The sequence below is a fragment of the Martes martes genome, assembly GCF_963455335.1.
Source record: "Martes martes genome assembly, chromosome: 6".
Classification (NCBI taxonomy): Eukaryota; Metazoa; Chordata; class Mammalia; order Carnivora; family Mustelidae; genus Martes; species Martes martes.
This window is the reverse complement of record NC_137893.1, coordinates 134,718,969-134,735,937: the sequence shown is the minus strand read 5'-3', so window position 1 is coordinate 134,735,937 and position 16,969 is coordinate 134,718,969. Positions and strand designations below refer to the sequence as shown.

The following is a 16,969-nucleotide window of genomic DNA, read 5'->3' as shown; positions in this document are numbered from 1 at the left end:
GTGAGGGTCAGACAAGAGGACGTGGACAAGCTTCACAGTTGGCCCAGCACGACATCCCTCTGGCCGGTTACTCCCGGGACTCTTGTGGCCCCTGTGAGCGTCCCCTAGCCTGATGTTTCCTGTCTGGGGAGGGACGCGAGAAGCCAAGACAGCGAATGGGAGTGCCGGGGGTTTAGTCTGTGGTGGTTCTAGGTAAGGAGGTGAAAAACCGGCTGAAAGTGAATGCAATAACGGGAAAGAGAGCTTCCCAAGGACGGTCTCGGCAGCCTTCCTTGCTTGCAGCAGAGCACTGCGGGAAGAGAAAAAGACGAGGCCACCCATATTTCGGGGCGTTCTTCTAAAATGTGGCACCCTGCATCAGCGTGGAGGGCTAGTGGGAAAGAACACAGATCTGGGAATGACAGAACCTAGATTCTCTGCTGTTCCATGGCTTGAGAAAGCCAGTGAATCTGTTTTGGGGATTCAGACTCTTTACCCCTAAAAATCCAGGGATTAAAAAACATCTCCTTTGCCTGGACAGCCCTTCACTGAATAAAATAGCCTTGCGTCTATGGGAGGCGAGGTATTTATGGATTGTTGGAGGACACGCTCTACCTCTCGCATCTGTAATGATGACCGTGGCTGGTCCTGGGAGTGGGGGGAGCACACAAAGCTCTCTGCTTGCTGACTTAGAAATGCATGAGTCCCTCTGCAGCCAGACTGATCGAGATGCAGTATATTCATAAAACTGTCTCATACTGATGGAGTGGCAAAAGCAGAAACAACCCGTTCCAGAGGACAAGGAAAATAAACTCAAACTGTGAGTGTCACAGAGCCCTAAAACCCAAACATGACACGGCTCTGGCTTAGGACTTCAGACAAGGGAAGGAAAACTCCAGATTGCTTCTCTAGTCCATTCTTGTGCCATAAGACTGCGGTCCCTAACAGAAGCAGTCTGGGCTGAAGGCACACACCCCTTCGCCTCTCTCCGCCCTCTACCTTTTTACATTAGCACCTGCTGTCGAAGCCCATTTGTAATCTGAGCACTTGTCGGTGAGAACAGCACTTAGTGTCTTAATGAACAGAGGTGCTGCAACAGCTTCTCAGCCATTTGCCACCTCGTTTCGGTGGGTTAGCGTCTCTGATCTCCTTCTACAGACGCCGGCACACCACCCGAGAAGGTAAAGAACCTCTAGGAAGCGTACTTAGAACTTGAACAACAGTCCAGAGCCTCCAAAGCCCGGAATCAGATTCCCGCTGACTACAAACACAGACGCTCGCATGAGTTCCGTCAATTCCTTCAGATCATCCCAGGGATTCTCAGTTTGTTGGTCTGATGCCTGGAAAAGGCCAAATGTGTCGATCGACCCCTTGTGGTAAGAGGGGCGGTACGGATGGAAACGAGTAACAAAGAAGTGACTTGCGTTCCATGCCCTAAGCTGGCTTTGCTCCCCCGAGCCAGGCAGGCACATGGAAGTCAATGACCACCTGATGTTTGGGACAAACATGTCCTGAGACCTTCCAGGATGCTACAACTGAGGCCCAGGAGAGCACATACACACTGGCACCTAACTTTGTTTCGGAGTCACTTTCCACAATGAAAAGCTTTGTTTTAAAATTACCCCCTTCCAGGGGCGCCTGGGTAGCTCAGTGGGTTAGGGCCTCTGCCTTTGGCTCAGGTCATGCTCCCAGGGTCTTGGGATCGAGCCCCGCATCGGGCTCTCTGCTCGGTGGGGAGCCTGCTTCTCTTCCTCTCTCTCTGCCTGCTTCTCTGCCTACTTGTGATCTCTGTCAAATAAATAGATAAAATCTTAAAAATAAATAAAAATAAATAAAATTACCCCCTTCCAAAGACTATCTGGGCAGATGACGACAACAAGGAGGGACGGACATGCCTCACGGGGACGGGGATGCTGGACAGCAGGTGGGGGCACCACTGGATCACCTGTCATCTTCGTGGGCCATGCAGTTAAAAAAAATTTTTTTTTGGAAGTAAAATTACACATTATTCATTGTAGCAAAGTGCTTTTCAAGAGTCACAACTCTAGGTGTCCCCATATCATGACAACAAACACCCGTTGAGATCAGCGTTTTGTTAGAGATGATAAATCATCTGCCCAGAAGCACATTATGTAGTTTAACTTTGAAGTGAGGAGGATGAGTGCTGCTGCCCCCAGGGAGACCGGGGGAGGGGAGCAGTGTTCAACGGATGGATAACTGAGCTGCGGAACCTAAGGCTTCTGCAAGACAGGCACAAAGGACAGGGAGAATGTTCTAGAGATGGACAGCCGCAAGAAGCTTGGACCCAACGATGACCACCGGGAGGATGGCTATGACTATCCATGAGAAGGCTGGGAGAGTCAGGTCAATGTCACAGAGTCAGGAAGGGAAGAATGAACATGCTCGTCTGATCTCAGACCACTGGACCAAGGGACAGATCAAGGATGTCTGAAAGTAGTTAATTTAGATGATATAAAATGAAATACTACATTGGGGTGCCTGGGTGGCTCAGGTGGTTAAGCATCTGCCTTTGGCTCAGGTCATGATCCCAGGGGGTCCCAGGATCAATTCCTGCATCATCAGGCTCCCTGCTCAGCGGGAGTTTGCTTCTCCCTCTGCCTCTGCCCCTCCCCCAGCTCATGCTCTGTCTCTGTCTCTGTCAAATAAATAATATCTTTGAAGAAGTGAAATATGACATAGACCTTATGGAGCTATGAAGAGGTAGAACATTTAGGGTGAAATGAGTAAATTCAAACCGGATCCTTAGATATCACAAAGGGGGGAAAAGGATGGTTGCAATTCATCTCCAGCTTTGCATCTACCTGACGCACAACCCTTCTTTGGTGTTGGAGGACGCACTCCTAGCTCTTGCATTTACGGGGATGGTGGCAGGTGGTCTAACTGCCGGCACCTGGCGGACTCCAAGGGCATCGCCATTTTCCCTTGACCTTCCCAGCGCGCTCTCCGACACCCTGGTCTGCACCACAAGTATGACTGATGCATGACGGTCATGTTCTGTCTGCTACTCTAATAAGGGGGGTGGGTTTCCCTCTGGGTATCGGGGCTCCTTCAAGCTCTCCAGAGCACGAGGATCTGATTTTGTTTCTGGCACAACTCTGAACGCAAGCACAAGTATCCTGCTGCAAACACCTGGGCGGTGATTACCGAGCTCCTCCTTCAATGCCTCTGCTAGAGGGGGATCTCGAGCTCACAAGCCCTCCTGTTCTGGGGCTGCTCCGTGCTAGCTGAGGACACAGCAGGGACCAGGGCTGACACCATCCCCACTCTCAGGAAACTGCCCCCAGGACTCTGACACAACGTCCAAGAGAAGAACCAAGGGCAGCAGCTTGGTGTCCTTTGCAATTTCCGGTTGACAATGGCCATGACCCCATTTCCTTTATTTTTCCAGCGTGCATCCAGCTCCCAACATCGCTGTCCCTCATATCCACAAGAGCATCAAGGAGACAAGCTGGGTGGAAATCAAGCCACTGTTGCTAAAGGTCCACAAAACGTGCCCACTCCTCCTCTAAAGTTAAATCCTTCACTGTGGCAGTTGAGGCTGTCGACAGTTCTCCTTCAACCCACGGCTGGCCTGATCTTGGATGACCTCCCCCCACGAATCCTGCACCCTGCCAAGCTGGGCTGCTGGCTAGTTTCTGAACATACTGTGACTCATGTCAGGGACCTCCATGAACTCTGCCTCCCGTGTCTCAACCTCCTTTCCCCTCCGCGACCTTCAAAATGGGATTCTTCTTTAAGTTTGACATCCCTCCTCCTTTACGATGTTTCTTCTGATTTTTCAAAAGGATTTGGCGGTTGCCTGGGTGGCTTAGTGTGTTGAGCCTCTGCCTTCGGCTCAGGTCATGATCTCAGGGTCCTGGGATCGAGCCCCACATCAAGATCTCTGCTCAGCGGGGAGCCTGCCTCCCCCTTTCTCTCTGCCTGCCTTGCTGCCTACTTGTGATCTCTGTCAAATAAATAAATAAAATCTTTAAAAAAAAAAAAAAGATTCGGTCTCCTGCTGTTTGTATATCTTGAGAACCATGTTTAAAAGTCTTCATATGAAGCATTTTCTGTAGCTTCTAATTGCCTACCAGCCCTACAGCTGATGGGGGAACACTGCTTATAAATTATATCAAGGCTGGTGGTGTGCCTCGCATGGGGCGGGCCCTCAAAACAGGAGTGCCCCCCAGCCTTATGAAGGAAGGAAGTCCGATCACAGCTATGGCACGGATGGACCTTGAGGGCATGATGCAAAGTGAAGGAAGCCTCTGATAAAAAGATAAACACTGTACCATTCCACTTATCTGAGAGGGCTCAAATCCTAGAAACAAGAAGTGTAAAGTGGTGGTTTTCGGGGGCAAAGGGGGTGGGGAAGGAAAAAGGGAGTCATTTAATAGATACAGAGCTTTGATTTTGCAAGATGAAAAGGTTCTGGAACTCTCTTGCACAACAAACAACGTGAATCTAGTCAACGTTTCTGAATTGCTCACTCATCATCTGTTAAGAAGGTAAATTTAATGTTTTTACCAGACACAAAAAAAGTGCCAAGTGAATTCCATCTCCAACCTAACAAGTGCCATAAAAATGTGTTTTGTTGTCCTCTTTATGCTGGTCACAGAGGTGAGAGCAGAGAGCGCCCTCTAAAAATGGTCTTAAAAGAGGGTCCTCCCATGCACTAAGAAAGAATTTCTGCATTTTAAGAAAGGGAAATCAGGACTGGAACAATACAGAAAATTAGGGATAAAGAGTAAATTCTGGTATATTTTCCATTCCTTCAAGGTATCAGCTACCTGGAGGGCTATGAACCCTGAACCTCTTTCTGAAACTTCAGGGTTATAGTTCATGTTTTCCATTTGAAGGCAGAGAGGAGGTCCAAGTTCACCGTGGTCCAGTTACCAGTTTTCTTGCGCTTTCAGAGTAGAATGTAAGGATAGTGGGGAAAGTAGATGATTTTGTGGGATTGGAGAGGAGGCTGCAGGTGGAGAACAAGGAAGGTGGGGTGGGATGCTAGAGAGAAATGGGGACACACGGTAAGAGAGCCAGAGAGGAACAAAAATCACAGATCAGAATGTGACAACAGAAGAGTCCACCGTGAACAGTGTCCACCAAACTCGAGAGACAGCATAAGCAGAAATGTTGGTTTGGGTGTGATGAGCTCTGGATAGAAGATTCTCATTGGACATGTGGGAGGCTGAGAAGTACCACAGACCATGGATGCCACGTGCCTGGGTAAGTCTGCAGGTGTAAAAACTTTGAAACTAGCCGCCGCCCAACAGAAATTCCTTGTAGTTCAAGTCTAAAGACAAAAAAACCCTGGGCAGATTCACATTCGCAGGACTTATTTTTAAAGGATCAGCAACACTTCTTTTTCTTTTCTTTCTTTCTTTTAAAGACTTGTTTATTTATTTTGGGGAGAGAGAGAGAGAGAGAGAGAGAGAAAGAAAGAGGGAGAGCAAGCAGGAAAGGGGCAAAGTGAGAGGGAGAGAGAGAATCTCAAGCAGGTTCCGTACTGACTCAGGACTCCATCTTGCAATGCTGAGATAGTGACCTGAGCTCAAGTCAAAAGTGGGATGCTCAACTGATTGAGCCCCTCAGGCGCCCCAACATTTCCTTTTCTTTTTGAATTGCTGGTCTCTAATCGTAGCCAGATCCTTCCCATGGGATGTGCCCTGTTCTTGATTCTTACAGACTGTTTCTAGCATGTTCTTCCAAACCCAACCCAACTGCTTTCAGGTCCTCCTCTTTGTAATCAAGTGTCTTGAGACTATTACTTATTTTTGAAAGACTGGATACATTTTTGTCTTTGAGTTACACAAATAAAGAAGCTAATTTCCTTTTTATAAATTTAATCAATCTGTTTATTTATTTTTGAGAGAGAGACAGGGAGAGAGAAAGAGAGTGTGCAAGCCGTTGTGGAGGGGTCTGGTGGAGGACCAGAGGGAAAGTGACAAAGAATCTCAGGCAGGTTCTATGCTCAGCATGGAGCCTAACACGGGGCTTGATCTCATGACCCTGAAGTCATGCCCTGAGCTGAAATCAAGAGTCGGGTCCTTAACCGACTGAGCAACCCGGGTGCCAGAGGAAGCCAATTTTCTAAAAACAGATTGAAACACACAAGGCCAAAAAAATCCAAAGAAAGCTCATGATTCCATTGTTTTGAATTTTAAGGCTAGATTATCTTCGTGAGGGTGGTAGAAACTAATGGTTATGAATAAGAACTCTGGAGTAAAACAAAGTGGGTCCATCTCGGGCACGTATTAGCTCTGTAACCACCACCGAGTTATTTAACTTCTCTGAATTTCCTTTTCCTCCCCTAGGAAAAAGAGAGAATAATGATAATAGCATTGTCTCCGTAGGACTAAACAATCTGCCACCAAATTCTTAAAAAATAGCAGCTGCCATTATTATCACCCAAGTGTGAATGGCAGACTGAGAAATCCTGCTCTCGCGGGAGTTGATTATTCATTCAATCAGCCCCTGCGGGGTACCTAATCACAGGTACCATATCCAGAGGCATGGATATGTCATGCAGTGTGTCATACCGGACTCCTGGAGCCAGCATGGCTGGAGAGGGGACTGATGAAGACTTAGAAAGACAGGAGACAGTGTTTCCCCCGCGCCTCCACTTCAATCAACCCTTTTCCTCTGGGGTCCACCATCATCCCAAGAGAGACGCATTTTGAGAATCATTCACCTCAGATCATTAGCATTACACAATCAACTTCCAGAATGGAAGGAAGGGAAAATGATGCTCCTCTATGAATGCAATTGTGTAGGCCGCTGTTGGAGAATAGGATGATGACAAGAGAAGAAGAAAGACCGTTTGGGAGAGCAAGTAGGCTTCTCTGTACTTGCTGGCAAACAAAGAAAATTCGCAAGATGGTCTCCAAGTTCATAATGGTTTTCTTGATAAAGTGCATGCACATGCCAAAGCAGAGTTGTTTCTGCTTGTCTTTGCCTGATCGTGTACTTGGAAGTGGCCCCAGCTCAGGCTCACACTTCCTCTGCTGGACCTACTGGACCATTAACCACTGTCACTCTCCATTACTCATGCTTGGTGTCTTTCAAACTGTCTGGTGTTTCCTTCCAAAAATGTCAACGGGACAACCGAGAGTGAGAGAGGACATGCTACAACTTATAAGTCTCAATTTAGAGTTCTAGAATTCTTCATGTATTAATTTCTTCTGACAGAGCTCAGCTGTCTCTAGAGTAATTAGTAACACAACAGGGTTAACGTAGCTGCCTCACAGAGATGTGGATTCATCGTGACTGATGGTTCACTTCTGGAAATTAAGCATGTCTAATTGGGTTTAAACCCAAAAGGACAGCACCAGGCCTGTAGCCCGTGGATGTCTCCACCTGTCTTGACTCCCTCCTATTTCAAGAGCTACCAGATACAGCAGGTAAGCACTATTAGCTCTCAGCTATTTTGACCCGTTTGATCCAATCTGTATAGAGGTGAGGTTCAGAGAGCGTAGGTAAGTCCACTCTCCTTGGAAAAGGACAGGGGAAGCCAGAGATGGGGCTAATTCACATACCCTGAGTCTCTCATACACCAAGAGTCCTGAGGACACCGGGCTGCCCAAGTTCACGGCTCACAGCTGACGCTGGGAATGAATGAAGTGCGCCTTCATTCATTAGGTAACTAGATCAATATGAGGACGTTGTCGGCTAAGAAATTCTGTCAATTCTTCTTTTCAAATGTCTTTTCTATTGTTCTGTTCGGTCTCCTCCTGCGTGATCAGCCGGAGAGGCTCGTTAGCTCATATTTTAGACACAAGAGGAGCTTTTCCCAGAGTCTCCCTGGTACAGATTATTCAAGTTCAACTAGTGATTCTGGAGAATGGGGCCCAGGCCTGGCATTTGTAGGCTTCCACCTTCTCTTTCTGCTCACTCTACACAGGGACCCAGGAACATCTTTGAAAGGCTAGTTGTCATCACATCAATCTGCTGCTCAAAAACCTCCAAAGGTTCTCCACTGTCCTGGAAACAGAATCTAAGGCCTCATACGCCTTACCTAGTGAACGCTTTCTCAATCCATCCTGAGACAGACCCTCTGCCCCAGCGCGGCCACCTCGTCATGGACCCAACACAAGGCCATCTCTGGGCCTCTGACCAGGGCCTTCCCTTCTGGAATGTTCTCCCCTCATTCTCTATTATACATGCCCCTTATGCTTGAAGAGTCAGCTCAAGCTTCAGCCCTTCCATGCCCTTTTATCAGATCGCACAGAACTGGGGCGCCTGGGTGGCTCAGTGTGTTAAAGCCTCTGCCTTCGGCTCAGGTCATGATCCCAGAGTCCTGGGATCAAGCCCCGCATCGGGCTCTCTGCTCGGCAGGGAGCCTGTTCCCCTCCCCCGCCGCCCCTCTGCCTGCCTCTCTGCCTACTTGTGATCTCTGTCAAATAAATAAATAAAATCTTAAAAAAAAAAAAAAGATTGCACGGAACTCCAAGTGACGCTGCTGACACTATTTTGGTACTCTATTCTGTGTGTATACATAATATAGATAACATACAAAAAATATATATGTAAAATTTATATATTGAACTGTGATTTATTTGCATCTGCCTTGATACCTAGCACATGTGTGACGAATGAATAGGAACTACATATAGGAGTTTATTTTGTAATATTTATTCTTCAGGGAAATTTGGCCTCACAGCCTTCAAAACCCTATAACTCTTCAAAGGTATGTAATTGGTTTCTAGAATTAGAACAAGCAACTCTAATTCTAGAACAAAATTATGAGAAATACCGATGCTTATTAAGCAACGTGTGCTGTTGGGGACGTTGGCTGCAGTGACAGAAGATGGGAGAGCCCACAGGAGGCCACACACGTCAGTCCTACTTCACACTGGGAAAGCTAACAAAAGCGTGTCGGGGAGTATTTGCGGACACGAGAATCCGTTCACCAGATACCACTGTGTGCAAAAAAGCCGCTGAGAAGAGACTATGTGTAGCAGGGATTTGACCTTCGTTAGACAGACAAACGGACAGGTGGTTATCTCTTAGAGGCCAGTTTGTGAGGGTACTTTTTCCTCCCTGGTTTTCTACGCATTTACATTTTGGGGCACTGGGCTAAAGGGTTATTAATGTATTGAATGGTTCCTTGACTGACTGACTGATTGATTTTACTTATTTATTTGAGAAAGAGAGACAGAGAGCATGAGCAGGATGAGGGGCAGAGGGAGAAGCAGGCTCTCCGCTGAGTGGGGGGCCCCTGACCCAGGGCACAATCCTGGGGCTCCAGGATCATGACCTGAGCTGAAGGCAGATGCCCACCCGACTGAGCCACCCAGGCAACCCAGAACAGTTCCTTTAGGGGGGAATGTGTTCTTTCGAACCACAAACGTCTGACGTGGATGGACACACATGTGGATAAAGTAGTTTGACTCAGTTTTGTGTTTAAGTTGGACTCGAGTAAACCTCAGCACCACGTGGGAGATACCCTTCTGTCACGGCGACAGCAGTCCCTGGACAAGGTACTAGGAGGCTTGGGGTGTGAGCGTGCCTCCACTGCACGGCTCCTGCCAGCCCTGCTAAAGGTGCTGATTTTTCTTAAACTTCAGCTTTTCTACTATAACAGAGGGAATACTCTGCCTCACCTTCATCCTTGTCACATCTCACAAAAATAAATTAGAAACTGTTAATGAAAATACCAAGCCCACTATAAAAAGGCAGCTGATCGAGGTTGGAGAAATACCCCCTGAAACCTTTACTCTTTTTTTTTTTTTAAATATTTTATTTATTTATTTGACAGAGATCACAAGTAGACAGAGAGAGAGGAAGGGAAGCAGGTTCCCCTGCTGAGCAGAGCGCCCGATCTGGGGCTCGATCCCAGGACCCTGAGATCATGACCTGAGCTGAAGGCAGAGGCTTAACCCACTGAGCCACCCAGGCGCCCCTCTTTACTCTTTAATGAAACCACAACGTTAAATCAGAAATGGGCGGTGAAGTACCACATCACCAGATGCCCCGTCTAACGGCGGTGGGTGCGTTCACGAACACTTTCAACGTGAGAACGTAAAAATCACTAGGACCAAACTCACTCTTCTTTTAAAAGTATTTCCCACAACACTCTGCAGATTGTCTCTACTTTTTTTTTTTTTTTTAACAGAACAAACAGCACAGACATGAATTTTAATAGAGGAAATACTCTGGGCTTCAGATCAATAATTTAAAGACAAAAACTTTAAAGCTTTGGCAAACTCATTACAAAGGGAACAAGGTACTACTCTTCATCTTTGCAAAGATTTTGACATTGAATCTAATTCACCTCGATGGGCCAATAATCCTGAGTCGGTCACACAAATACCAAGGTACATATTTACAGATACACACGACAAAGGCTCTCGGCATGTGGCCGGCAGGTGCGTATCGAACGCTTCTTGACAAAAACACACAAATCCAGGTCACAACTGCGTGTACCAAGACGCACATGGAAACGACCAAATGTCCCACAGGGCAGCCTCGGGGAGAGGTGCAACAGGGCTGATAAAGAGAAAAAGAGCGTGAGAGGTTATCCCTTGAAGGGAAGGCAGGGCGGCACGCCCCCAGAAGACGTCTCGACTCACCTGTTAAGTGGTTGGCAATCCTGGCAGTGGGTTTGGGAGGCAGGGCAGGGGGTTGCTTGAGAAGGGACAGCTGCTTCACTGGGGTCTCCTCATGGTCTCCAGAGAAAGCAGCAGGTTTTTTGGGGGGCAGTAGCAGGACTGGTTTGGCTGAAGGATCTTGGGACAGGAGGACTCCAGACTCACTGGCAGAGGGACTCTCTTCAGACACTGAGGGGACAACCACACGACACACAGGAGACATTACACAAAGGCAGTGCAGGTGGGGCCAGCGGGAGCACACAGGACGGGGGTGTGGGTCAGCGACACAGCACAGCACCCACTGCGTCCAGTCGCCGTGCACGTGGGGACAGTTAAAGAGAGGCCTCTAGAAATCCAGGAAAGCAGGGGGTGGGGGTGGAGGGACACATCAGGGGGACGGAGGCAGTAAGGGAGGGGTGGGAGGGGGAAGGGGGGGAAAAGGGAAGAGGACATTTTCTCCAAATTATCCCAAGCTTAACCACTTCAATCTCGGCATTTCTACACCTTTTGTGAAGGCTCTAAAACGTGACTCATGGGACCACAGCAACAATCCACCGATGGGAGGTGCAGAGGGCCAGGGATCAAGGGCCCCCATCTGAACCAAACCAAGCACCCAAGGCTGGCATCCTCCCTTGGGCCTGTTTGCCCTTTGCCGAGAGCAAGACAGAGGAGATTCTGGGGCCTTGCTTTTTGGCCACTGGGTCTCCCCGGGTCTGGGACGTGAAGTCACGAAGGAGCCCCTGGAGGCTGACACCAGGCCTGGTGTCCCCACACACCTGCGGTGGCTGCTCACCAGCCGAGCTGGGCAGAGACTGTCAACAGGCACCTTATCGTTTTAGGGGTCCCTAAAAACCTTGACCAGACAGAGGATGAACCAAGACAATGTCTTTCTGTCTCCCCGCTTCCTCTCTCCTCTCACTGGCCGGAATGATGGTTTTTCTGCCTGCTTTCCCCCATTTCTCTTTGCTCGGCACTGGGTCTGGCTCTTCCTTTCCACCACGGGAGACCCCGACTGGCTCTAGTTAAGAGCTGTCCCGGGGTGCAGGCAGGGGGCTGCCTGGCCAGCGAGCCTGAAACTCTTGAGTTCGCTGGGATGACAGATCTCCCTCTAATGGTAAAATCTGTGCAATCCCAACGTCACAAGAAAGGCTGGATGAGAAACGCAATTCACTGCTTTCGCTGGAATTGTCTTCTCAGCCTCGGGGAGAATGCAACTCCAATGCGTTCTCAGCCTCGGGGAGAATGCAGCTCCAATGCGTCGCCTCCTTCCTTTCATCCCTGCTGCTGCGACAGCAATGACTCCAGTGGCTCTCCCCTAACCTCTTTCTCCTCCCTAATCTGGGTTGCTGTGTTCCCTGTAGCATCAAAGCCTTCGTGAGGACTGTTCTCTTACCTCTCCCAAGGGACCCCACTATCATCAGCATCGGAGAAATGATACACTAGGTACCAAAAAGGAGCATGGCACAGGCCGTGTAACACCAGCTCTCCTGTCCTCCCACCTGAGCTCTGCTGGTGCAGACTTGGCATATGGTGTGGAAAAGGATGTGGCCTTTCTCCCCACACCCTGGAGATTCCGGGAGGTTCCTCCCCCCACCAGGCTCCCCTCTTGACAGCAAGGATCGCTCCTCACTGGCTGTTGGGAAGACACCCCCGCCTTCTGCAAACCTTCTGGGGGAGTGAGTACTGACCATTCGGAGGGCTTTGGACCAAAGAAGTCGTGACAGTCCAATGGCACCAAACATCACCTATCAGCAGCATTCGCGTTAACCGGGAAAGTGTAGACAATTTAATAGACAATCAACACATCGATTGTGTGCAGTAAACGGATACAATTTGCTAAATTGATCCAACCATTAGCTGGTATGCCGAGGCTGGGCTTAAGGGCTGTGCTAGGGTTTTACGAACACGTGAATTAGGTATGGTGTAGAAGAAGTACAGGATTCCTTAGCTTAACAGAAACGAGTTCTAGGGAAAAAAACAAAACAAAAAACAAAACAAAACAAAACACCAGTGACATTTTAAATCCGCAATAGTACAAAAACAGGGCATGTCTTCTTTAAAGACATTAAGATCACAAAAAGTCTTTTTGAAACATTACAGCACAGTAAGTGTAAGTATGTCCTGATTGGACAATTTCATTCCCATTTCCAGGAGATTCAGAGGCTCGGGGTGGTGCCAAACAGAAGTTCAAGTCCAGCCAGGCTACAGGTCCCGAATGCCACAGGCAACTCGACCAGGGGCTTTACCTGTCCCATCCATGATGTCTGAAGGCTGGAGCACCTCGTATGAGCAGGGATCCCTGGGCATGGGGACCGGCTCCATTTCGGATAGGGCTGGCAGAGACAGTTGGCTGGAGCTCAGGGACTGTCCGTTTTCCAGCGAATCATCTTCGTTCGATATGGAGAGCTCCCCATCTGTGGGCGCGAGAAGGAGACGGCACAGTCAGACAACGCCCACCTTCCAGGGAAGGATGACATTTATTGTCGGCTAACTGAATCTAAATGTTTTTGAACAATCTTTATCAAGGTCAGTCTGTAAAATCTGCCCTTGTTCTTTTGCTTTTCAGACACTTGTTTTATTTTTAGACATAAGGCATCTGACCCCGAGGGTGGCAATTTTCAGTGACCTCTAGCAAATTGCCTGTTTTACTCTCCATCTTTCTAACCATAACCCCCTATTTTGTACGTTTTTTTTTTAACAAAAGTGTATTAAAATGAACTTTTCTTCCTAATTTTGGAAAACTGGAAAAACTGAGCAGGCCTCAGGGATTGGAAAACCAGGAGTAGGAATGTCTACTTTGGGGAGCCAAGGACTTCATAACACTCTACAAACACCAGAAGCATGGTTGTCTAAGGCTCTAGGAAAAATTTGTCCTCATTTCTCTTTTTTCCCCCTGCCAGGATCCAATTTCTCCAGGCAGATAAATGTTTAGGAGTTCGAACCCCCCCACCCCGCCCTCCTCCTGACAACAGGGACCACGCCTCACTGGCACTGGGAGGGTCCCGCCTTCCACAAACCTTATGAGTACTGACCACTCACAGGGGGCTTCAAACCACAGCCGAGGGCTGCGGCATCCTAAGGATGCTGGGAAGTAAGTGCCAGGATTCTCCCAGCATCCTCCAGTGATCACGCCTGGAGGGGAGCAGACTTTGATCTTGCTTAAAGCTCCTCAAAGCCAGGGGCAGGCAGCTAGTTAGCACCCCAGGAGAGGATCAAAGGCTCCCACACAATGGCCATTTGTCAAATCAAAACTCCCCTAGGGTGATCTCATTCTAGCCCAGGGGAGTCCTAAATAAAGAGACATTAAAGTCAAATTAATTTTTAAAGAGGATGGAAAGCTGTTCCAGTAAGATGAATAAATATCCAGAGGAAAGACTCCTACGTTATGCTTAGTCAGAAACACAGAACCCAGCAAAGCAATCACCAGCCTTAAAACCGGAAGAAAGAGGATTTACTTGTAGAAATCAAACAGGGAAATGACTCTAAGGTGGAGCTTGTATAAATAATCCTTTTCTTGTGTGATGCTCCTCCCAAGGCTTTAATTTTATACACAATAGTACAAGGTGGTAAAAGGAGGCTCTGCCAGCCCCCTCCCTCCCCAGTTGGAACTGGCCTGATGAAACGTTCAACAGAGTCACCTACACACCAACAGGCTTTCAACGGCATATGGTTCAAGGACATAGCCTATTTGACCTGAATCTTGTATAAACCCAGAAAAAAATACAATAGATACCAAAGAATCATCTGAGGCAGATGACAGAAAGCACTGACACACTGTTAGGTTGTGGTTTTCTCCCCATTTTTTTCTTTTCTTTTTAATTATTTTTTATTTTTTAAGAAGATTTTATTTATTTATTTGACAGAGAGAGAGAGAGATCACAAGTAGGCAGAGCGGCAGGCAGAGAGAGAGGGGGAAGTAGGCTCCCCGCTGAGCAGAGAGCCCGATGCGGGGCTCGATCCCAGGACCCTGAGACCACAACCCGAGCCGAAGGTAGAGGCTTTAACCCACCCAGGGACCCCTCTCCCCATTTCTTTTTTTTTTTTTTAATTTTATTTATTTATTCATTTGACAGACAGAGATCACAAGTAGGCAGAGAGGCAGGCAGAGAGGGAGGGAGAAGCAGGCTTCCTGCTAAGCAGAGAGCCCGACTCTGGGGCTCGATCCCAGGACCCTGAGATCATGACCTGAGCCGAAGGCAGAGGCTTAACTCACTGAGCCACCCAGGCACCCCTCTCCATTTTTTTTCATTTGGCCCTTCTGTGTGCCTGAAATGGCGTGATCGTTAGTATAATTATAAATTAACAAAATGATCACTACTCCTTGTTGATAAGAGAAGAAGAGCAGTGTGGACTCTAGATACACAGCCAAACCAAAAGTCTTCAGGAGGGAAGGGCTGCAGGGGTGTGTTATTGCATTGCCGTCCCCTTGGGGACAGTCCCTGGTCCCCTCAACATGCTTGAATTTAGCAGGTTCTCATGGGTGATGCCATGGGAAGGACCAACACTTCATGCTTCCAGTTGGTGGAACAATGATGCCGCTGCCACTCAGTTTAACACATCCCTAGGAAACCACTTTGGTTTTTTGATGTTCTCGGTGTAATAAATGTCCTGGTTAAGACAACCCGAAGAGGAGGGGGTTTTCAAGGTCCCCTGCCAAGTTCTGGTTCTTCGGGGGCACCGGCAGAATCAAATGACTGTTGTACTTTTGGACAGGTAAACAGGACTGGCGGAAAGATACAAGTGTAGTTGGATACTTTAGAATCTACAAACCTCTTTTTCATCAAGGCGGCTGGCTTAGTGCTGGCGGCTTCGCTAATGACGGAGAAGCTGTCCCAGGGACAGAGCAACTCTCAAAAAATTTAGCTCCCCGTAGATTAAACGTAACTTTGCTAAGTTTGTTTGGAGAGGAAACAATCTTGGGAATTCCACTGTCATAATTTCTAGAAATACATTTCCACCAGAAAAATAAAAATGAAGAAAAAAGGGTAAGACAACATAACAGTTTATTTGTGGGTACATATTGTTGTGATCTTACTAGGCATCAGATTTTATGTGTTTTTTTTACTATTATAAACATTATAATTTGCATAATTATAATCTTAATGATTATACTGGATGAATAACTGAATTTTAGTTAGCTCTCTTCCTATGGCTGCTCATAAAAGGGTTTCTCGTGTTTTATGATATAATGAAAAAACGAGGTGCTGCCCAACACCTCCCTGCACAAAGCCTCTCCTGCAATTAGAATCCTCCCCTTTTAGGAGAAATTCCAACAGACAAAACTACATGTATTAATATTTCAAAATCTAAGTGACACCTACTTGAATCTTGTAAAATTGTTCTGTGAAGGGTTTCTCTATTTACACAGCAGCAATGCACAGATCACATGAATTTCTTAGCTTTTGATCATTTCTTCAATATTGACCTTGATAACCATATTTTATCTAACTATCTACCTACATATTTATGTGTGTGTACACACACACACACACACACACATATCAATCTAGTGGAAATAAATTGAAACCAATCAACAAAGATGACAAATCCATTATTAGTATCATTTATGACCAAGAACAGTAGTGACAAAAGTAAAGACCATCAGGGCGCGTGGGTGGCTCAGAGGGTTAAGCCTCTGCCTTCAGCTCCGGTCATGATCTCGGGGTCCTGGGATCGAGTCCCATATTGGGCTCTCTGCTCAGCGGAGGCCTGCTTCCCCTGCTCTCTCTGCCTGCCTCTCTGTCTACTTGTGATTTCTCTCTGTGTCAAATAAATAAAATCTTGAAAAAAAAAAAAAAAGTGAAGACCATCTGTTTTGAGTTCATTTAACATGGGGCTACAATGGTGTTGCCACTGTTAAGTAACTGCTGTTTTAAATTCTTGCGACATTTTCAAACATACACAAAAGCGGAAATAGTAATGTAACTGGCCCCATTTACTCATCATCAAGCTAAGAAATCAGCTGGGGATTCCCAATGTTTGGTCGCTCCAAATCCGATTAATTTGAAGAGTATGTAACAAGCATAGTTTATCAGCTTCTTTGTTGGCATTTTAATTGAAATTATTAAAAAAAACTGTTTTACTTTTTTTTTTTTTAGAAAGAACTTAACCTTCCCGATGAAGAGGAGTCTCATGGATTAATTGTACGTTCATCTATCAAGATCATCACTGTCTCGTTACTGCAGATGAGAAAGAGTTTGCTTTTTATATTAATGTCAGAAATTGTGTTAGAAATAATATAAGAATATTGCCCTATATAATATTAGAAATTATTTGGATGTTTTACATGATCTTCTAAAAGGATCTGTAATAGTTTTCAAAACTACCGGTAGTAGGAAGGAGTAGTGTGAACAGGAAGAAGGGGGAAGGCCTTTGAGATCCGAGGAACTGAGACG

General features: G+C 47.0%; 1 protein-coding gene across 5 annotated transcripts in view; it reads right to left on the bottom strand.

The window, feature by feature from the left end:
• PHACTR1 (phosphatase and actin regulator 1) overlaps window positions 1–16,969 on the bottom strand; it is a 305,573-nt gene that overhangs the window by 73,194 nt on the left and 215,410 nt on the right. For 3 of the 5 annotated variants that reach the window (XM_080807025.1, XM_080807026.1, XM_080807029.1), the window contains 2 exons: window positions 12,821–12,988; window positions 10,557–10,763 (listed from right to left, as the gene is read on the bottom strand). In XM_080807025.1, the coding sequence (XP_080663151.1) occupies window positions 10,557–10,763; window positions 12,821–12,988 (375 nt within the window). The remainder of the gene's footprint in view (window positions 1–10,556; window positions 10,764–12,820; window positions 12,989–16,969) is intronic. The other 2 variants (XM_080807028.1, XM_080807027.1) reach the window with 1 other exon arrangement.